Source organism: Artemia franciscana, chromosome 2 (assembly GCF_032884065.1).
Source record: "Artemia franciscana chromosome 2, ASM3288406v1, whole genome shotgun sequence".
Taxonomy (NCBI): domain Eukaryota; kingdom Metazoa; phylum Arthropoda; class Branchiopoda; order Anostraca; family Artemiidae; genus Artemia; species Artemia franciscana.
In genome coordinates, this window is record NC_088864.1 from 63,598,707 (window position 1) to 63,622,602 (window position 23,896).

At 36.0% G+C, this 23,896-nt stretch overlaps 1 protein-coding gene across 6 annotated transcripts in view; it reads left to right on the forward strand.

The window, feature by feature from the left end:
* LOC136043922 (cyclic AMP response element-binding protein A-like) overlaps positions 1–21,245 on the forward strand; it is a 294,352-nt gene extending 273,107 nt beyond the window's left edge. For 2 of the 6 annotated variants that reach the window (XM_065728970.1, XM_065728974.1), the window contains exons 4-6: positions 922–1,121; positions 7,174–7,314; positions 20,871–21,231. In XM_065728970.1, the coding sequence (XP_065585042.1) occupies positions 922–1,121; positions 7,174–7,314; positions 20,871–21,062 (533 nt within the window). In that variant the 3' untranslated portion in view covers positions 21,063–21,231. Of the gene's footprint in view, positions 1–921; positions 1,122–7,173; positions 7,315–20,870 lie in introns of all 6 variants that reach the window. The other 4 variants (XM_065728972.1, XM_065728971.1, XM_065728973.1 and 1 more) reach the window with 4 other exon arrangements.
* Positions 21,246–23,896: the final 2,651 nt, after the last annotated feature.

Genomic DNA, 23,896 nt, shown 5'->3' on the forward strand with positions numbered 1-23,896 from the left:
CCGCCCGTAAAACTTGACCTATCCATCTCGAATATCCTTCCATTATAATACTAGAGAGTAGGATTGAACCCCGTTTTTCGCAGAGCTTATTGTATTATATACGGTTAGTCAAATGAGTACCTAAAAGTATCCTTAGACAATAACCATAGAAAATATTTCTCGGCTTTTTATGGTCACGCTAGTCCATTTTATTCTTAATCCACCGACTTAAAGTTCTATTGTTTCAAAAATTTTGTCTCATATATCCTATTTTTAAACCTTGACAACACCTACCCTCTTTAATAATGCTAACCAGATACGTGAAACTATCTACTGGATCAATTTTCTGATGTGCCCCCGCCCCCCTCCATTTTGTGAAATATATATATATATATATATATATATATATATATATATATATATATATATATATATATATATATATATATATATATATATATATATATATAAGGGCTCTGAGTCCCTTGGACCGCAACACCAACGTGGTTGCAACCATTGGCCAAAAAAAAATTCAGATGACTTTTAGAATTTGCTCGGGAAAAGCTGAGGGATTCCTCTTAAAGTGAAAATTATCCCTTCAACTTTTACCCTGAGTGCCTCAAGTCGACCCTGTACAATAGTATTCTAAATTTACATTAAGATTTAGGATTTTTGCTACTTGTGGCGCTGGTATTTTTAGGTTGTCTTACTCTTTTAAAGTTAAGCAGACCACCGCTACCCTGACAGTGGTGTTTTTCAGATGTAAAAGTGCTACTGGTGGTGGTATATTTCAAGTCCAGTAGAACCATGTTATATGGGTGAGGTGCATGTTATCAATAAAAGCTCAACATTGAACTAAGCTTATTCCCAGTGTTTCCAAAACTAGCCTAAATTAAGATGCAAACATAGTTCCCATCTATGACCATGAGCAATGTCTTGCAGGTGCTTTTTTGCCACCCTTTCGAGCCGATAAGAACACTTCGTCATGGCTTCAGCCAGTCTTGGCATCGAAAGACATAGACGTAATGGCCAAAGAGTGTATTGAAACAAGTACCTTCACCTCCAACGTGAAATCAAAAGTGTCAAAGATTATAGTGCCTCTAAAAGATCCTAATCCATTACGGACGCCTACACCGTCGCAGGTACCTTTTTATTTAATCAATCTTAGAAATCATTTTATTGCCTGTTTAGAGACTGAATCACTTGTCTGATCATCATCTTGTCTGAATCACTTGTCTGATCTGAATCACCTGTTTAGAGACTTGATTACTGTCTGATCAGGCATTTGCTTGGAGAGTTTGTTAGTTTAATGTGAATTATTGCTGCAGGCGAGCTTGAATTAATTATGGTATTAGCATCGGACTTCATATAAAATATCATTAAGAGTTATAACATTAACATTTAATATTGTAAAAGACCATGAGATGACATCACATGGATCAGGTTCAAATGATAACCCCCTGTCTTTATTATGGATTTTTCAGGAGAGGTTGGCCGAGTAAAATCAGCCTTTGTTAACTGAATTTGGCTTTCTTGAACAAGCCACTTCAAATGTGGCTGTTTTACGCTTGAAGCTTAGCAAGCACTGAAAAAAACCAATGACCATGGATTGTCACTTTAATTGACATATACTGATATTTATTCCTTAAATATTTGTTAAACTTCATGTTTATGAAAGTAAAAAAGTGAAAACATTTAAAACGTATTTTGTTTTCAGTAAGGCACAGATTATATTCTGGTCTTAAGAAGGCATGGGGTTATCAACCGTACTCACATTAATTGTTTTTTTTAGTTTGATTCTGCTATTTATTGTAATTTCTGTTCGTTTTGAGTTTCACTTATTTATTGGTAGTGGTTTGTGGTAGTTCTACGCTTGGAAGATTATTTGACTTTATTTCTGCTCAGTTTTTGGCTTAATTGACATCCTTACTTTTCTATTAAAACACTTGTTTTGTAGAAAAGTTTTTCAAGTTAATTTCTGTTCGCCTTTTATTGACTTTTCGTGGCAAAAAAAAATATTTTATATCTTTTAATTTTTTCTGTAAGAATCCATAGTTTTGGTTGCTTTTTGTATGTTGGAGAAACTTTCCAATGATTTTTACTCCTGACACAACCGGTATTTTTAATTTAATTTTATAATTCCTGAAGTCGAGCTAAAAAATAAAACTTCATTTCATTCCCAAAATCTATGCTCTGTGACAACCTGAACACACTTACACCCTTTTTATTTATTTAAATTGTAAAAACAGATTTAGTAATAGTAGTAGCCCTAAACTTTCAACTTAATACCCCCAGTCGTTCTCGAGACACTGTTGAGGTGTCTTGTTGGCAACCATGCCTTTTCATTTAGTTTAAAGCAACATTTAGTTTTAAAGCATAATGGACCAATTGAATAATTTTGGAGGGGGGACATGCCCAATATCCCTAAGGACATAGTTACTAGACCGGTCTACTATGCTGAACAAAATTGTTGCCTCAAAATTTTGACTGAATTTGTTTTGAAAATGAATGGGCTTGATAGAAGGACTGCTTGCGCTCCTCTTATCTCTTTTTACTCTTAAAAAAGGCACAAGAACTTTTAATTTTGAATCGAAATAGCTCCTTTAAAAGTTTCAATGATATTCCTAGTTACTATAGAGTGGTACTGCCTATTATTGTGGTAGCAATAAAAGCATGCACATAGTGCCTTCTGGATAGTTCAAAATCGCCCATAACTTACCCTTAAAAGTGTAGCTTAATAAAATAAGTCGTTTTCAGAAATTACTTCTTCACCTTTTTGAAAGTCTACAGGCTTATAATTTGTTTTGATTTAGTACAACATCTACCTAAATATTCTTTAAAAGCTTCATCTTAATGCCAGTAGCAATAGTTCTAGCAGTATGCGCATAGCACCTTTGGTTTCTTCAACATCCCCTTCAGCACACGCTGAAAGTTTCAGCTTAATACTGTCAAACGTTTCTGAAGCATTTCTGATGCGTCCGCTTGACAACCTGCCTAAGCTTTAGTGGAATTAGTAGCAATAGAAGTAGTAATAATATTAACAGTAGTAGTAGTATGAGTAGAAGTGGTAGCATTGGGATGAAAATATTTTCTTTTGGTTAGTTCTACATCCCTCACAACAAACCCTGTTAATTTCAACTTCACACATCAAACTGCTCCTATGATATTGCTGTTACACCCTTTTGACAACCCGCATACAGACGGCGTGGTGCGATTCAGTTCATATTCCTCCCTCAAAATTCCTTGAAAATTTCACCTTAGTATCCCTAGGCACAGCTGTAATAGTAGCCACGGTAGTAGTATTAACATTAGTAGCAATAGTATTAAATAGCGGTAGCACTACTACATTAGCATATCGCCTTTTGGTCAGTAGAACATCCCTCTCGTCAAGTCTTGGAAGTTTTTACTTAATACAATTAGGCCTTGCTACGACATTGCTGATATATTCTTTTGATAACCTGTGCGTTCATTGAATTGAATGTGTTCATGTTTATTGAAGTCTTCATCTCAATGCTCTTAGTCTTACAAGTAATTGCGATGGCAATAGTAGTAGTAGTAGTAGTAGTAGAAGTAAATGTAGTAGTAACAACAGTGTTAACAGCAGTGTGCACATATTGCCTTTTGGTGAGATAAATAGCACATTGTGCCCACATTGCTCTTTACTTAGGCAACGCTATCACGCTGCAAATGACCATCTTCCCCTTTAAGCATTCTCTGGAAGTTCAAACTTAATCCCCAAATCAATTTCTGAGATACGCTTTTTTGGCAATTTGCATACACATAACGTCTTTTGGTTTAGTTTTAATTTCAAATCAATGCTGTAAATGGAGCAGTTTGTTATTAGTAGTGGTGGTAGTTGTAATAGTATTGGTGGCATGCAAATATTGCCTTTTTGACTATATCCCCTATCATTTCCTGAAATTTCAAAAATTAATCTACTCATTTATTCTTGTGTTACGCCCTTTTGACATTCCTAATGCACGTAAATTTTTTTGATTTAGTTCAACACTCCCCTAAAGGCTCAACTGAATGTTCTTCGTCTTCTTGGAGAGTAAAGTTCAAACATACATACCTTTCTCAATAACATATATTATGGGTAAACAATGAACGAAGCGCCTAGCTTAAGACCCTATTACTGAGGGCTGTGGGGAGGTTGACATCCCCATAGAAATAATTGCTTGACCGTTCAATAAGGCTGAATAAAAAGGATATCTAAAAATTTTATCAGATATGTTTGGGGAATTTTAGGCTTGGTGGGGGGGATTGCTTGGTGGGAAACTTTCATTTTGACTTTTAAAAAGGGTACTAAAACTTCCGAATTCCAGTCAATTGAGTTCCATCCAATCCAAAGTTTTACGGTCACCCATTTTATAAGAATCTTATATGTCCCAGGGCATAACTTATAACGCTTGCTCATTGGCTCCGGGGGATTGTGTCATATAATTGACGAAAATGAAGCACAGATAAATGTGATTATAAAACTAACGAAAGTAAGAAACGCAACAGCTAAAGAGAAAGGCATGGGACAAACGACAGCGAGAATCACATTGAATTGTAAAGCGAAATTTTGGACGCTGATCTGTGATTGGAAACTGGAAAAGACATATTTTATCTATAACGCTTTAAGATCGTCTTTTACTAGGCCGCTAGCTACCGCTGAACCTCAGATATAATAATTTAGAGTTCGTTCTTTACTTTAAAATCACAAGCAGGAAAAAGCTTATGGCTTTTTCATAGCTGTAGTAGTGTGTGATGATCCTCAGTATGGCACTACACCCAGATAAGTACCTTTTTAAAAGATGTTTGTTTTATCTTAACTTTTAGGTACTATGTGCACACCCTTGCACCTTGAAAAAATTGGAGTTCGATATCTTTCAGCTATTAATTCCAGTGGCACTAATTTGGACGCCTCAAATTTGCTTCACGAGACTCTTTTACATCTTGCTTCTGCAAAAGGAAATGGGGATATTTACGACCTACTAATTTGTAATGGTGCATCAACATGTGCAACACGATCATCAAATTGATTGATACGTTACCATAAAGCCTAATGAACTCGAATCCTTCAGAGCCGAAAGATAGTCCTCTCTCCGCTGCAGTGCGGTAACTTACAATATGCATGTACCATTCAGTTTATGGTATCTATGACGGGATAATATTTGTAAATATTATCCCATACAACTGCGGAGCAATTAAAAATGGTTCTAGTCGTAGCTGCAAGCTAAAAAGAAGCAAGCAAGTCCCATAGTAACAAAATAATAGCTTGAAACTCATACAAATGGTTTCAGATCAAGACACAAAATAAACCATTAGAATCACCTTTTCTGGAAACTCTACAAAGGAAAATTATTGTCCTTTTGCCTGATTAAAAAGAAGTTCATAGGCTTGAAAAACAAGAAAAGCGGCAGCAACCGCTATGTTCAACATCGAACCGTTAATTCACTAGGAAGAAGCTCGAACAATTTTTACGTAGTTTACATATGTCCTGTGCAACTTTTTCAGCTGCATAATGTAAAGAAGTTGTTTTCAGGTCTTTTTTTTATCTTCCAGAGTTGGATTTGTCGCATCGCTAAGTGAAAATTTAAACGTTGAACGAAATGGCTCTTTTTTTGGATATCGTAACTAAATAGTCGCCAGCATGCTTCAGTTCCTTTTGCATAGGTGTCTACTTCATTGTAGTTTCTACTTCATTCTACTTCATTTATAGTCTTCTACTATAGTCTTCTACTTCATCGTAGTTTACATATGTCCTGTGCAACTTTTTCAGCTGCATAATGTAAAGAAGTTGTTTTCAGTTCTTTTTTTTATCTTCCAGAGTTGGATTTGTCGCATCGCTAAGTGAAAATTTAAACGTTGAACGAAATGGCTCTTTTTTTGGATATCGTAACTAAATAGTCGCCAGCATGCTTCAGTTCCTTTTGCATAGGTGTCTACTTCATTGTAGTTTCTACTTCATTCTACTTCATTTATAGTCTTCTACTATAGTCTTCTACTTCATTCTACTTCATCGTAGTTTACATATGTCCTGTGCAACTTTTTCAGCTGCATAATGTAAAGAAGTTGTTTTCAGGTCTTTTTTTTATCTTCCAGAGTTGGATTTGTCGCATCGCTAAGTGAAAATTTAAACGTTGAACGAAATGGCTCTTTTTTTGGATATCGTAACTAAATAGTCGCCAGCATGCTTCAGTTCCTTTTGCATAGGTTTCTACTTCATTGTAAACCAGGCACCATTTATTTTTGATAATCTTTAGTGAAGCACAATCATATCCCTTGTAGATTTATTTATATAGATATTTTACCGGACCTTTATTTCCTACATATTTGACATTCATGCGACTTGAAATTTCTTAAGCATATGTAGTTTGTGACATATGTGCCACTAAATTGATTTTGTGTTAAACATGTCCAGCTGTTTTACAAGGGTCTTTAGAAGGCACGGGGCCGTCAACCCCCTTCTCTTAGTTTCTGCTCGTTTTGAGTTTCATTCCGTTATTTATTGTAATTTCTATTCGTTTGGGTTTCATTTATTTACTTATTGTGATTTACCTTAATTTTACGTTGAAAAATTATTTAATTTAGTTTCTGCTCATATTTTGTCCAACATACCTCATTACTTTTATTTGAAAAACAAATTTTTTGAAACAGTTTTTCGAATCAATTATATTTTAATAATCGTACTTGTGTAGATGCAAATTTGACCAGATAAGTGAAAGTTCTTCCAAAAAAAATTGCGGTAAAATGTCCCACATGAAAAAAAGTGCTTGTTTCTGGAAAAATAAAGAACTAGATTCAAACATATATGGAATGTAAAGCAATTGCCCAAGGTAAAGAGCAGGGTCTAACCTCTAAAAGCTAGTTCCACCACATAAGACGCGCTTTACTGAAAACATACTTCAGCGCACAAAACTGGTAAATTTTCCTGTCTTGCAAAAGAAAGAAAAGATTCAGAAGTAGGACAACGCCCGTATTTAGGAGGGGGAGGTGGTATTTTCTCTCTAAATATCAAGATTTTTATAATTCTCAGTGAATTGTGAAAAAAACATCACTTTCATCTGCTGATTTATCTGTAACCGTTATTAATTTGTAAGCAGGTTGGGCTTGCAGCAATTAATTATCTGAAAGACATGAAAGAGTTTTTTGGTGAACTTTGTTTAATTATTGGTTATTTTTTAATGGAACCTTTCTTCTTTTAAGAGCAAAGAGAAGGCTGTGAGATTGACAGATGAGGAAAAAAGTCTTTTCAATTCTGAAAATTTGCCTTTACCACAATTCTATCCCCTGAGTCGAACAGATGAGGTTAATTTGAAGAGGATTAGAAGAAAAATTAAAAATAAAGTATGTATAGTTGTATATAGATTAGTATGTAGATGAGTATACACAATTGTATACCTATGTCTGAGGTGAATTTTAAGAAGATAAGAAGAAAAATTAGAAATAAAGTACGCATATACTTTTATATAGATGAGGACACAGATGAGTGTACAGGCTTGTATGTAGAACAAGTCAAAGAGTGGAGTGGTTACGGAAATTCCTTTTCTCTGAGACTTTAAATCAGTGGCTTAATTTTATCAAAACCCTAGGGTGTGGAAATATTTGGAGCCAACTTTGCCAAATGACAGTGAAAAATGAAAAATGAGTCATTTATTACCATAAAGGCAGAGTTATATGAAGAAAACCGACCCGTTTCTCTGGATGCTTGAATTATGCAAGCTTATCTTAGTTTTGACAACGATTTTTGAAGAAACTAAATTTCAGCTAGGGGGAGGGGCAAACTGGGTTCTGAAGGTGAGAAATAGGATCTGGAGGGGGCAGTTTCCCCCTGCACCATTTACTCCTACTTACACCCCTAATTTAAATTGGGCTTTTGTCATACTGTTTTACCTCTATTTTGTTTGTCATACAGTACTTACACTTCCTGAGAGATTAAATGTTGTAACTTTTATTTTACAAAAAAAAAACTTATACGTTAGTAGAATAGTGGCATTAGTTCTTTTTTACTTGCCCCAAATGGCGTTAAAACTCATAGATTCTATTTCTTGCGTACAAGAGTTGAATATCACTAACATACATTCTTCCTTTCAGGTGAAAATCTCTGTAAATGTCTTTCCAAAAAAAGCTGAGGCAAAAAGGGCGCAATACTTTCTTAAATCTTTAAGAACCAAAATTAAGAAAAAACTATTGCGAACAAAAATTTACAAACTTCCCTGCCGATTAGTTGTTTTAAAGTGTTCGCATTTTATAGATGCTGCATTCACAACCTAGTCTTGGCAATTTCCCATTTCTTGGGAACCCCCGAAGTATCCAAAAAAATTAATGCCATTCAGAAGCTTGCTCCAGTACAACTCGTTTTCAGTAAAGATAAAATTATACCTGTTACACTTAAAGCGGAGTTTCATAGGAGAAACTTTTCTGTAATCTAGGGTATTTTCTGGTCTTTATAAGCGAAGTATTTCTCTTTGTTGTAATTTATTTTTTCTGGTTTAATTCCATGGTGATTCATATAGTGAAGAGACTTCTTAGAATCAATCAATCAATCTGTTTATTAAGAGAAAATAAAGAAAAATTACAAAGCATTAGACCACACAAAGGCTCTTTGGCCTGGGATGGTGGGAGACTAAACATTACATCAATTAATATAGAAGAAAAGCAACAAAAAACAAAACAATGACATATATGCTTACGTAGCAAAATCAATTAATAAAGGAAATGGAAAAAAATGAATATAGAAAAAAGAAAAGATACGAAAAACAACAAAAGCAAAATAATGACATATCTGCTTATGTACTAAAATCAATTGATAAATAAATATAGTAAAAAAATTAGAGAAAAAAAAAAGAAAAAAAAGAGAAAAGCATACCAAACCAATTAAAGCAAGCTGAATATATAAATTGAAAAAAAGAGAGAGAAGAAAGGAGGGACCTGAATTTTGGGTATTGGAAGTGGTAAGTCGGGAGGACATAAAAAAAAAATTTAACATAAAATATCCGGATATTAAAAAAAATTTCAAAATTCTTTTGAAACTACCAAACGAGTGACATTCTTGAGCTGAATCAAGTAGGCTGTTACAAACTTTATGACAAGCAGTTAATGGATTAAAGTCAGATCTCACCGATGGAGTAAACAAAATAGTAATATTCCTTGAATTGCGAAGGTGATGCATAGACCTATCACTGACGAAAGAAGGAGTAGTTTATAGGGCTGAGGGAACATCACCATGATGTTAATGAAAAGTGAATGACGCGCAAGAAAGAATGTAGAGTGACCGCAAATCAAGTAAAGGGTTAGTTAGGTTAGTTGTAGAACAATTGGTTTCCTGTATAAGCCTTCTTGCTTTATCATACGACTTAGATAGTGGTTTCAGAAAAGAAGGAAAAGTTGACATCCATACAGTAGGGCAATAAGAGACGTAGGACTGAACTAAGCAATGGAACAGAATTTTTAAAACTGATCCAGGAAAAATAAGTTTTAGTTTCCTCAAAATTCCAAGACTCCTTGAGATATTCATATTAATTAGTCCAATATGATGCTTGAACGAAAGGTTCTCATCTAGAAGAATACCGAGGAATCAGACATATCGATCCTTAGGTCAACTGAGAGAACCCCTAGAAAGGTGGATATCAGTTAACTGAGGGCACGCCAGAGAAATATGGGAAAAAATTAAAAAACTTGGCTTAGCAACATTTATGGCAAGGCAATTAGCATCAAACCAGAGAACGACTCACTACTTTAGAAAGCATCTCAGACTCAGTTCCAACTGCAGTACAAATAGTACTGTCATCAGCGAAGGCAAAGAGAGCGTCCTCATCCTGCGAAAGTGGAGGATTTTTTTTACATTGAAAGATTCAGGATGACATAGGCGACAGCCAACTAAGGGTTTCTGTTTTTTAACCACAACTATAAGGTTATTAACATAAATCAAAAACAGAAACGGACCAATAACAGAACCTCGAGGAACACCAAACTCAACTTCAGACGAAAAGCTGGAAAGAAAATCGACAGAGATAGTTCTACCCGGACAAATAGGAATCAAACCAAGAATGAGCCTGTCCTCTTACACCAATGTGTGATAGCTTATAAAGAAGAATCCCATGAGTTAAGAAATATAGACATCCAGAAATATAGCCGCAGGGATCAAACCAGAGTCAAGCGCGGTGTGGAGAAAATTTAAAAGCGTTACACATGCATGTTCCGTAGAATGTTTAGCTCGGAAGCCAAACTGAAAATCATGAAAAAAACTTCAAAATTTTACTAAACACAGACAGCAAGGATATAGGTGGATAATTGGCTGGATCATTTCGAGGTCCACCTTTATATAAAACAATTACTTTAGCTCGTTTAAGAAAACTGGGGAAGATCCCATTTTCAAAAGAAAGATTTATAAGCTTCGTCAATGGAGAAATAATTGAAGGAACAATGAACTTAGCTACCATAGTTGGAATGCAGTCAGAGCCAGACGCCGAAGAACTTTTCAGGCTATTTACAATCCTGGCTACTTCAACCTCAGAAGTAGGATACAACACCATCGACTTGAGACAAGGCGGACCAAGATAAGATTTGTAATCTGGTTGTGACAGCGAAGACCTGACTGAAGAAGCAGCAATTTTCCCAACATTAGCAAAAACTGATGTAAATGCTTCCAGAACAGATTGAACGCCCTCAACAACCACATCACCAACCACAAGACTCGGAGGCATAGAGGGAGCTGGAGAAGAACCTTTAAGAACGGAATTAATCACTTGCCAATTCTTACGAATATCCTTCCCACAATCTGAGAAAATCTTAGAATAATAAAGGAATTTGGCCTTCCGGCACAAAGAGTTAAAAACATTCCTGTAGCGTTTGAACTGCTGAAGACATGTAGAATTCGAACATGGCTTTACTGACTTAAAAGCTTTCCAAAGATTATTTTTTCTTCTCTAACTCTTTAGAAGGCCAGGTGTCATCCATGGTTTAAGTGGAATGGATCTTTTTGACCTTGAATTAGAGGGGTTCAGAGCACATACTTCAAAAATCGACGCTTTCACTGACTCATAAAAAGAATCAAACTTTGAACGAAAATCATTATCTTCACTAAAAATATTCCATGTCTTCTCAGCTAAATGGGATCTGAGGTGGATTAAATTAAAAATGGAAAATACAGGAAAATGGTCAGAAATATCACTCACTACAACAGAATTCTGAACCACACTAATAGACGAAAAAATATTATCAATTAAAGATGCTGACGTATCAGTTAAACGTGTCGGAATACAGGTTGTTGGTAGAACTCCAGCAGTGAGCATAGTTGAGAGGAAATCCACCGTAGTATAGGACGCCACATCAATCAGATTTATGTTAAAGTCTCCCATTATTACTAGTTCGCACGAACGTCTCCCTATTAAATCCAAAACCTCATCAAGGACTTGAAGAAAAGAAGGCACGGATTCACTCGGAGATCTATAAACATTACCAATTATCAAAACTTTGTTTTGTAATTTAATTTCAATAAACTGGGATTCAAAAACCCCTTCATCATTCCTTGACAGATCGCTTCGAACGAAATAGGGAATAACATCATAAATATACAAGACTAGACCACCCTTTGCCATCCTTCTGTGATTTAGTCATTCCATTTTATAACCGGGTATATCAAGAAGCATTTCATTATTAGAGTTAAGAAAGGTCTCACATAACCCGACAACATCAGGTTGCCCATCAGAAACTATCTGCCTCAACTCGTCAATCAATGAACATATTCCCTGAGTATTTAGTTGAAGGACTGAAAAATTATCATCTCGTCTAGTAGCCCAATTTAAATCGGAAACATACTTACTAGTAATTGAATGGGAAAAAATTAAGGAATTGTTTTGAATTTGACCAATAGAATTATTAACAATACTCAAAACATCTCTTGGATTACTTTGCAATTGAAGTAGACGTCCATCAAGGGAGTAAACATCCCCAGAGCCTGAGCTAGAAAAAAACATAGGACCTAAAGAGATGGTGTATAAGACCGGCGCAGCAACAAACCAAAAAAAAACTATGAGGCTATAAGCGAACAAAAAAAAACACAAAAAAATGGTGAAAATATAACGATTTTTAACTATTAGCACCACTATTAAGCAATACCGTCGATAGACCATAAGCAACGTGGATAAGAATCACTAGCTAGACGCACATAAATTCGACCTTGGTGAAACCGCTTATTCCCATATTTATTCCGTGCTAAGTTCAGAACATCACGTCTTTGTTTTGTCAGATTTTCAGACACAAAAATACCAGTGCGAGCTAATTTTGACTTTTCTTTGAACACTTTAGAAGCAAGGTCTTTAGACTTGAATGTTACAATTACAGGAGCAATTGCATCCTGTTTACTATTACCTTTGCTTATATTTAATCGTTTAACTTCTATCACATCTTGATTTGATATTTCAAGCTCCGTTCTGTTTGACACTATATCAAGAACCACCAACTTCAAGTCACTATTGGGAGGTTGCTTAACCCCATTGAACATGAGACTATTTAATCTCTTTTCTTGTTCATACTCATCAAGCTTTTGTTCTGCAACTTTAATCCGTTCCTCCATAAATGAGCATTGATTTTTTAAATGTTTTAAATCATCAGACAAAGCAACAAATTACGGCTGCAATTCAACAACTAATGCTCTGTAAATTTCACTTGAAATCCACGAGCTTTGTGCTTTCATTGCACTAACTGTGTCCTTAGAAAATAATTGTTTGCCTCCAACAGATGCCAATTTTTCATCTAATCTCTGATCTATTTACTGAGCAAGGTTTTCCATGACAGACTGAATTTCTTGTTCGGTCGCTGTAATCTTGTCAAACAGTTCGTGACAACGAACTGTAGTAAAAAGCGACCCGGCTCAATAGTAACCGAAACTCTTTATTTTAATGCTGATTTTAAATATATAAGTTTCATCAAGATCAGTTATACCCATTAAAAGTAAAAAGCCTGAGAAAGTTTAACTCATTTTAGAAAATAGGGGGAAGCACTCCCTAAAAGTCATACAATCTTAACTAAAATCACACCATCAGATTCAGCGTATCAGAGAACCCTATTGTAGAAGTTTCAAGCTCCTATCTACAACAATGTGGAATTTCGCATTTTTTGCCAGTAGACAGATCACGAATGCATGTTTATTTGTTTTTTTTTTTTTTTTTTTTTTTCCAGGGGTGATCGTATCGACGGATTGGTCCTAGAATGTCGCAAGAGGACTCATTCTAACGGAAATTAAGAGTTCTAGTACCCTTTTTAAGTGACCAAAAAATTGGAGGGCACCTAGGCCCCCTCCCACGCTCGTTTTTCCTAAAAGTCACCGGATCAAAATTTTGAGATAGCCATTTTATTCATCATTGTCCAAAAACCTAATACCTATGTCTTTAGGGACGACTTACTCCCCCGCAGTCCCCGTGGGAGGGGCTACAAGTTACAATCTTTGACCTGTGCTTACATATAGTAATGGTTACTGAAATGTGTACAGACGTTTTCAGGGGGACTTTTTTGATTTAGGGGGGAGAGTTGAGGGGAGGGGGGTTACGTGGGAGAATATTTTCATGGAGAAAATTCTCATGGGGGAAGAGAATTTCAATAAAGGGGGCGCAGGATTCTCTAGCATTATTTGAAAAAACAATGCAAAATAAATAAGAAAAGCTTTTTCTGCTGAAATTAAGGAGCAGCATTAAAACTTAAAACGAACAAAAATTATTACGCATATGAGGGGTTTACCTCCTCGTTATCCCTCACTCTTTACGCTAAAGTATTTTTAGTAATTCCAACTATTTATTCTACGGCCTTTGTGATTCAGAGGTCATTCTTAAGGAATTGGGACAAAATCTAAGCTTTAGTGTAAAGAGCGAGGTATCGAAGAGGGTTGAAACCCCTCATATACGCAATAAAAACATACGAATATAGAAGTTCGTTACGTAAGTTAATTCGTAAGTTACGTATATTTTTTTACCAATGAAACGTTTGTAAAAAATTAAAAGTTCTAGTTGCTCTTTTAAGTAATCAAAAACTTGGAGGGCAACTAGGCCTCCTCCCTCGCTCCTTTTTTCTCAAAATCTTCCGACTAATTGCAATTAATTAATATGCAAATTTCGTTTTAATTATTTATGTGCGGAATGCCAAGATCAAAACATACATTAATTTAAAGACATCCAGAAATTAAATAAAAAAAAAGTTTTTTTTAAATGAAAGTAAGGAGCAACATTAAAACTTAAAATGAACAGAAATTACTCCGTATATGAAAGGGGCTTTTCCTCCTCAACACCCCACTCTTTACGCTAAAGTTTCTTACTGTTTGAAAAATAGAGTTAAGAGAAAGAGTCAAACTTTAGCGTAAAGAGCGGGGCGTTGAGGAGGAAAAACCCCTTTCAAATACGGAGTAATTTCTGTTAGTTTTAAGTTTTAGTGTTGTTCCTTCATTTCATTTTAAAAAAAAAATGTTTTTTTATTTAATTAATAAGAGAGGTTGATCCCAACGACTTACTTAAAATGATATTTTCAGAAGCTTGTCCTTTAAGTTTGCCTTTGCATATTTCTATGTAAATGTCTGGTTTCATCACAAGCTCTTCAAACGCTCCCTTTACACCTTTTTTAGAGTTTTTCATAGCCTCAGCTTTATTGGATTCAAAATCTAAAATTTCGGACTCATTTACGAGCTGGGTATCATGTGTACCGTAACAGAAAACTAGATGTTTGTAATTTCTAGTTTTTTCACTTCCCTTCGGATCAATTTCTTCAACAAAACGTACAGGCTATTCAGGGTAACCTCTAAACCTAGCCAATGCCAGCATATGAACAGTAAACTTAACCATCTGCTTAACTAGACAGAATTAAGTTAGAAAAATAGCTTCGATAACACAAAAAAGTTCGTACCTTTTCGTTGAGTGGTTGAATCGAAGACTTAAAAGTCAACCAAACTGTCCTTAGTAATGTGCAAAGCTGAACAAAATTGAAGAATAGATCAAGTGAATCTCCCTTTAATGCATAAGCTTTCATCAATTAATTTTCTCGATCCAAAATCCCATTTGAATTCATTTCGCAATCAATCACTGAACTTGCAATCTATCTAAGTTCGAAGCGAATGCTGGATTTTAATCCGTTTAGTCAAAGAAACCAGTTCTTTATTTCAAAGGCAATAAAATATCCGTTTTCAGCAAGTTGTTATTGATTCGAACTCTCATTCAATACTGAAAGCTTGATTTTCAATACTCTAGAACAAGGTCAAAATTTATGTTGCAGCTTTAATGAAATCAAATTGAAGTTTCCATATTATATCTGAGCGAAGCATTATACTGTATTACTTTTGTGAGTCAAATATAATAAATTCTGATGTAGAGGCCTATGTAGAGGCCTGATGTAGAGACCTATTTTCCAGAGGCCTGTATGCCTCTGGAAAATAGCCTTTCCCTTTGCTGTTCTTTTCTCTACTTTTTTTCAAGAGCCAGAGCATTATTTCGGCTTCGTAATACATAACAGAACTATCAGTAGGCTATTATCAAAATACCAAAGACTTTGAAAATGAAATCTACCTGTTACTATTTGTTAAATTGATCTATAAGATCTTAAAATATTTAGGAAAATGTAACCAAGTATATTTAAAAAATAGGAAAAAGGTGTTTCAATTTTTAGTGAAAAGTGCCTCCATATACAGTTATGTGATTTTGGGCAGTAACAGGGGTCAAATAAAAAAAAAGAAACGAGGTTGAAAATTAGCCAAAAACTTATGGAGCTAAGTAGCTTTTCGTTGTAGTAATTGTCAATGGGAACCAACAGATTGTCAATGTTAGAATTTTTACTGGCGAATGTATTGTCAAATTTGACTAAATTAAATAAAAAAACAAGTTTTTTTAACTGAAGGTAAGGAGCAACATTAAAACTAAAAACGAACAGAAATTATTTTGTATATGAAGGGGTTCCCCCCTCCCCAACGCCTTGCTCTTAACGATCAAGTTTCTAGCACTTTTAAAAAGCTTCCTATTCTAATTAAACAACTTTTGTGTTTCAGGAGTAGTTCTTAAGAAATTAGACAAACAGTAAAACTTTAGCATAAAGAGCAAGGTATTGAGGAGGGGAGATACTCATGCATGTACAAAATAATTTATGTTCATTTTTAGTTTTAATGTTTCTCCTTACTTTCAGTTAGGAAAACTTGTTTTTTTATTAAATTTGGGATCATTTTTCAAATAATGCCGGTAAATCCGGCTCACCCTCGATGAAAAATTCCTACTTCTCACGGCAAACTTCTCCATGGAGTTCTTTTACTCCCCCCCCCATAAAATTCCTTTCAGATAATTCCTCCCTCGCTGAACCCCCCCCCCCCCCTCTCCGTAAAACTCCTTGCAGAAGATTCAGCCTGAAAAATTCTCCTTAGCCTACTTTCATTTGAAAAAGTTTTCCGATCACTCCAGAAATCCCCCTTCCGTGGAAATTTTTCCAAACAATTACCCGGAACATCTCCATACGCACAATTGAATAGGAAAAGAGAAATTAAGAAAAATAAAAATAATTATGTATAGTAATTCTGTCAAATCCCACCAGTGTAAAATTCCCCCTGGAAAGTTCACCCCCGTAAATTTGCCTCAACACAGAAAGTTACCCCCATATAAACCCAACTCCAGCAAAAGTGCACCATCCCAAAGAATGTCTCTCTGGTATCCAATAACAAATACAGGTAAACAATGGGCACATCCCCATCTATCCCCATCCAAAAAATCTATCCCCAGCTGCTGGGGGGTCATATTTTCTCCAATGGCATAGTTTTGGGACGTTTCAACTATTCTGAACAAAATGGCTATCTCAAAGTTTTGAGGACGACCTTGAAAAAAAAGGGGCCGGGAGGGGGGAGGGGTAGGTTGCCCTCTAATATTTTTGGTCACTTAAAGAGGGAGCCAGATATCTTAATTTCCGTTCAAATGAACCCTTTCCTCACGTTCTAGGATGAATTGTTCGATACGGTAATCCCTGGGGAAAAGAAACAAGAGACAAGACCTCATATGGCACTTGTGATGAGGTCGGAAGAGCCAAGATCTTCTTCCCACCAGGTTTCATTACGATCTCTCCACTCTAAGCATTTTCGAAGATTTGCAGTTTCCCCCTCCAATTCTGACACACGAGGTCCTTCTAAATATCAAATTCATTAAGACCCGATAACCCGTTCATAAGTTAAAAATACCTCAGTTTTTCTAATTTTTCCGAATTAACCGTCCTTCCACTTCCCCCCCCCCAAGATGGTCAAGTCGGGAAAGCAACTATATCTAATTTAATCTGGTCGGTTCCCTGATAAGCCTGCCAACTTTCAGCGATCGCTATACTGATCACATACCTAGTTTCGGATCTTCTTCATGCAAAAATTGGGGTGGTCCGGGATTCGAATCTGAGACCTCTCGCACCCTAAGCGAGAATCATACCCCTAGACCACAAACCATACATAAGAAGAACATTCATTTGTTTTTTCGGTAATTAAAATTCTTCTGAACTATCTTGTTCTTTCTTCCTCCCAGATGGTCGGATCGGGGAAGAGACTATTCCTAATTTAATCTAGTCTGGTCCCTGATACGCCTGCCAACTTTCATCGTCCTAGCTTATCTGGAAGTGCCCAAACTAGCAAATCTCCCCAACTCCCCCAAAGAGAGCGGATCCGTTCCGATTATGTCAATAACGCATCTGGGACATTACTTATTCTCCCCACCAAGTTTCATCCCGATCTCTACACTCCAAGCATTTCCCAAGATTTCTGGTTTCCCCCTCCAGCTCTGAAACACGAGGTCCTTCTAAATATCAAATTTCATTAAGATCTGATCACCCATTCGTAAGTTAAAAATACCTCATTTTTTCTAATTTTTTCGAACTAACCCTCCGTTCCAACTCCCCCAAAGACAGCCAATCTGGTCTTGTTATGCCAATAAAATATCTAAGACTTGTGCTTATTCTTCACACCAAGCATCATCACGATCCCTCCACTCTAAGCGTTTCCCAAGATTTCAGGTTTCCCCCTCCAACTCTCCCAATGACACTGGATCGGGTCCGGATTTAAAATAAAAGGTCTGAGTTATGAGGTCCTTCTACATAGTAAGTTCATTAAGATCTGATCACTCGTTCGTAGGTAAAAAATACCTATTTTTTCTATTTTTTCCGAATTAACCGTCCCCCACTCCCCCCAGATGGTCGAATCGAGGAAACAACCATTTGTAATTTAGTCTGGTCGGGTCCCTCATACGCCTGCCAAATTTTGTTGCCCTGGCTTATCTGGAAGTGCCCATACTAGCAAAGTCCGATTCGAAATGAAACTGGAGCATCAAGACATAGGATCTTTCTATATATCAAGTTTCATTAAGATCCGATCACCCATTCGTAAGATAAAGAAACCTCACTTTTCACGTTTTCCAAGATTTCCAGTTTCCCCTCCAACTATCCCCAATGTCACTGGATCTGGTCGTGATTTAAAATGAGAGCTCTGAAGCACAAGATCCTTCTAAATATCAAATTTCATTAAGATCTGACCACCCGTTCGTAAGTTACAAATGCCTCATATTTTCTAATTTTTCTCAATTAGCCCCCTCCCCCCAACTCCCTCAAAGAAAGCAGATCCAGTCCGGTTGTGTCAGTCACGAATCTTGAACTTCCCACCAAGTTTCAACCTGATCTCTCCACTCTAAGCGGTTTCCAAGATTTCTGGTTTCCCACCCCAACTCCCCCCAATGACACTGGATCCCGTCGGGATTTAAAATAAGATATCTGAGTTAAGAGATCCTTCTGAATATGAAATTTCATTAAGATTCGATCACTTCTTCGCAAGTTAAAAATACCTCATTTTTTCTAATTTTTCACAAATATCCCTCCCCCCAACTCCCCCAAAGAGAGCGGATCCATTCCGGTTATGTCAATCACGTATCTAGGACTTATGCTTAGTTTTCCTACCAAGTTTCATCCCGATCCCTCCACTCTAAGCGTTTTCCAAGATTTTAGGTTTCCCCCGCCAACCCCCCCCCCCTCCCCAATGTCACCAGAACCGGTCGGGATTTGAAATAAAAGCTTTGAGACACGATATCCTTCTAAATATCACATTTTAATACGATCCGATCACCCGTTCGCAAGTTAAAAGTACCTCATTTTTTCTAATTTTTCCGAATTAACCTTCCCCCACTTCCCCCACAAACTACTATTTCTAATTTAATATGGTCTAGTCCCTGATACGCCTGCCAAATGTCATCGTCCTAGGTTTTCTGGAAGTGCCCAAACTAGCAAAACCAGGACAGACAGACCGACCGACAGAATTTGCGATCACTATATGTCACTTGGTTAATACTAAGTGCCATAAAAAGACAAATAAACATGCATCTGTGATCTTTCTTCTGACAAAAAATACAACATTCCACTTTTTTTGCAGATAGGAGCTTGAAACGGCTACAACAGGGTTTCTGATGCACTGAGTCTGATTTAGTATTTTTCATTAAGATTCTTTGACCTTTAGAATGTGTTTCCACCTTTTTCGAAAATCGGGCCAATATTCTCAGGCTCGTGGCCATTGACGAGTACCACTCAACTTAATAGATCCTACATATTTGGAATCAGCATAATAAGCCGATTCTTTTGATGTATTTATTAATATCAAAATTCCATTTTTAGAGTTTCGATTAGAATTGAGCCGTGTCGCTCCTTACTTACAGTTCGTTACCACGAACCGTTTGACATTTTCGCTTATTTATTTTTAGGGCTCAACACGGGAACGCTTGCAAAAATATGGTATTACCCTTAAACGTCAAAATTTTTGAACGACCAAAACAAAGATTCTAGAAAATGGTGGTTCTCTGGTACAAATAAACTTAGAATGGGTCCAGGATAAAATTGTGTTTTTATTCTCTCATCCTTGGTATTTTAAGCTTACAGGAATAAATGTTTTGGCCTCTATAGCCGTTTACCTATATAGATTACCGGACTAGTGACCATTAAGTTACCAAAATAGTGACCATTATCTTAGGGCTAGTAATATGTGTGTATTGTCATGACTAGTAATTACCATCGTCCACTGAGATGGTACCGTGATAAAGCGACACAAACAAAGAAGTGTTCATTTTGGGTTGTAGTTTTCTTATTCGCTTCAGAACTTTCTAGAGAAAGTAGAAGGAAAAAGAGAGAATATATTGAATCCCTTCTGTACAGGATAAAGGAATTTCAAGGAGGAAACATTACCTTAACGCTTCGATGTCATCCAATAACTGGGGGTCAAATTCCGAGAGTGTGTTGCTGCAGCTGAGTTTGAACTCTGGGTCCCGTATTAAGAAACTGAGGTCGAAGTCGCTACGCCAATGGAGGATTTATGTTCTATTCTGTCTATAGATTTATGGGTACTTATGTATTATTCGGAGCACACTCAATAAGTGAAGTTAGGTTAGGTATCTTCTATCACTATGCGTTCTCGTAAGAGTATAAAGTCATGTTGTGTTGATTGACACAACATGACAAACAAATTGTTTCACACATCAAACACGAGCTGTTTTGTTGTAGGCAATAACCGCTTATCCTGGAATAATATAATTGCCTCTTTTTCAGTTTTTGACAAATCCCAAATATTCATTTCAAATCCATGTTCAGACACCATATTCTATCACTATGCGTAGCAAACCAAACTGAGTTTTGTCTTTGTGACTATGAAACCGGTTTTTCTCAAAAAATGTATCTGTATAGTAGTTTGTTTCATGAAAGAACCTATCTTCACTTATTGAGTGTGTTCTGAATAATATACAAGTACCGTTTTTTGTTCTATTCTATAATCTTAAGATCTTTGGGGGATACGGACTAAACAGTCCCTCTACGGTCGTATCTTTTATTAAATACGCAAAAGCGTTTTTTTTTAAATTAATGTGTAGTGATTTTCTTATTCATTTCAGAACTGTGCAAAAGAAAGTAGAAGGAAAAAGAAAGAGTACATTGACTCCCTTCTGGAACGAATAAGGGAATTTGAGGATGAAAATCGACGATTAATGCTGAAGTTGAAACAATCTATGGAAGAAAATGACAAATTGTCTTTTCAACTACGAAAACACTCTCAAAAACAGCTGAATTTACTGTCGACAATTTGATTGTTCCACTCTTGTTGTGTTTATGAATGCATGTTATGGAAACTAATACAGTATAAGCAATTATAATTACAACTTCATGAGTAGGATATTCTAAAAATATCATCATTTTGATTAGGTTCTTGGAACTCAATTTATGTTTCGTTTAGTAAAAAAAAAATTATTAAACACAGTTCCAGAAATTGTCTTACTGTTTAACATTTCTGAACGTTAGTAAGACAAATATTTCCAATGGTGGATTACGGTGAAATTTGACCTTGTGAATGTAAGAAAGCAATAGGATACTCCAGCTTGATGCTCTGAGCAATTTTAGATATTACCACTGCGCTCCAAAAACATTCCTGGGAGTTTTAACTGTTGGTCTTCAGATTGTCGATAACATGAAAGTACCAAATCACATCACACATAAATCCCTAATGATTTGTGATGTCCTCATTTGCTCACTATCGACAGAAAACAGACAATATTCGTTTCCATCTAACACTACCGGTTCTAGAAATCTTTTCTGACGCACATTTTGACCTTTCAGTTGCAGTTTCGCCAATTATTTTCATGTTGTCATTACCAAGAAAGTAAAATGGTAGGAACACGCATCATGGTTGTGAAAACCCTATCCACGGGAGTTAATAGACATTTTTTGCCATTACCAATAACAGCACTGGGTAACAATGGTTTGGTAGCGGCTATTCTATAAGAACAAAAGTTGTGGCTATTCAAGAAGCTGATGTATGTGAGAAATATTTCGACTTTTCTCACTGCAATTCCCTTTAGATCAAAGAGTTCATGGTAACGAGCTGTGAGTAAGGAGTGACACATACAAATAGTTACCACAGCCCTACATAAATAGATTGATAATAATATACATAACAAAAGATGTGTCATTCATTGACTTTAAAGTTGCCCTCAAAATCTTACGACCCTAATACAGTTTACCTGACCTTCAAAAAAAAGCCCAAAAGGGATGTAAGTTCAACGTATCCTGGAAGCCTGTAGAAGAGGTCTCAAGCTCTTAAAGATAAAAGTTGGATTTTTGCCGTTTTTTTTGTGAGAAGAATAATGGCGGATAAGTGTTTATTTGTTTCTTTTTATTTTCCCTGGGGCAATCGCACTGAACCTAAGGTCCTAAGAGATCGGGAGAAAGTTAACCAAAAATTAAAACTGCTAGAGTCCTTTTACGTAAGCGCAAAGATTGCACCCCAGAGAAGGGGTATTTTCTGCCATTTCGTGGCGTATAACGACCATTTTTCCCCAAAGAGGCTCAAATTCAGGGCTTCCACTTTTCTTTTCGAACAATCTCTAAGACTTTACAATTCTCCCTAGATCAAACAATTCGTGGTAACGAACCCGGAGCGACCCGGCTCAATAGTAAACGAAACTCTTAAAAACGGAATTTTGATGCTAAAAGATACATCAAAAGAATCGAATTTTCATGCTGATTTTAAATATATGAGGTTCATCAAATTTAATCTTTGTTATCACAAGTTACGAGCCTGAGAAAATTTGCCTTATTTTGGAAAATAGGGGGAAACACCCCCCAAAATTCAAAGAATTTTAACGAAAATCACACCATCGCATTCAGCGTATCAGAGAACCCTATAGCAAAAATTTCAAGGCCCTATCTACAAGAATGTGGAATTTCGTATTTTTTGCCAGAAGACAGATCACGGGTGCGTGTTTATTTGTTTTTTTTTTTCCCAGAGGTCGTCGTATCGACCAAGTGGTACTATAATGTCGCAAGAGGGCTCATTCTAACGGAAATAAAAAGTTCTAGTGACCTTTTTAAGTGACCAAAAAAATTGGAGGGCACCTAGGCCCCCTCCCACGCTCATTTTTTCCCAAAGTCAACGGATCAAAATTTTGAGATAGCCATTTTGTTACGCATAGTCGAAAACCATAATAACTATATCTTTGGGATTACTCACTCCCCCACAGTCCCTGGGGAGGGGCTGCAAATTACAAACTTTGACCAGTGTTTACATACAGTAATGGTTATTGGGAAGTGTACAGACGTTTTCAGTGGGATTTTTTTGGTTTGGGGTGGGGTTGAGGGGAGGGGGCTATTTGGTAGGATCTTTCCTTGGAGGAATATGTCATGGGGGAAGAGAAATTTAATGAAGGGCGCGGGATTTTCTAGCGTTACTATAAAAAACAATGAAAAAATAAACATGAAAAAGTTTTTTCAACTGAAAGTAAGGAGTAGCATTAAAACTTAAAACGAACAGAGATTATTACGCATATGAGGGGCTCTAAAAATACTTTAGCATAAAGAGCGAGGTATTTAGAAGGAGATAAATACCTTGCTCTTTATGCTAAAGTATTTTTAGTAATTTCAACTATTTATTCTACGGCCTTTCTGATTCAGGGGTCATTCTTAAAGAATTGGGACAAAATTTAAGATTTAGTGAAAAGAGCAAGGTATTAACGAGGGGACAAACCCCCTCATATGCATAATAAAAAATATAAGAATATAAAAGTTTGTTACGTAAGTTAATTCTTAAGTTACGTATATTTTTTACTAATAAAAACGTTCGTTAAAAATTAAAAGTTCTAGTTGCCTTTTTAAGTAACCAAAAAATTGGAGGGCAACTAGGCCTCCTTCCCCAAACCCTTATTTCTCAAAATCGTCTTATCAAAACTAAGAGAAAGCCATTTAGCCAAAATAAAGAATTAATATGCAAATTTCATTTTAATAATTTATGTGCGGAGAGCCAAAATCAAAAATGCATTAATTCAAAAACGTTCAGTAATTAAATAAAAAAACTAGTTTTTTTTAACTAAAAGTAAGGAGGAGCATTAAAAATTAAAACGAACAGAAATTACTCCGTATATGAAAGGAC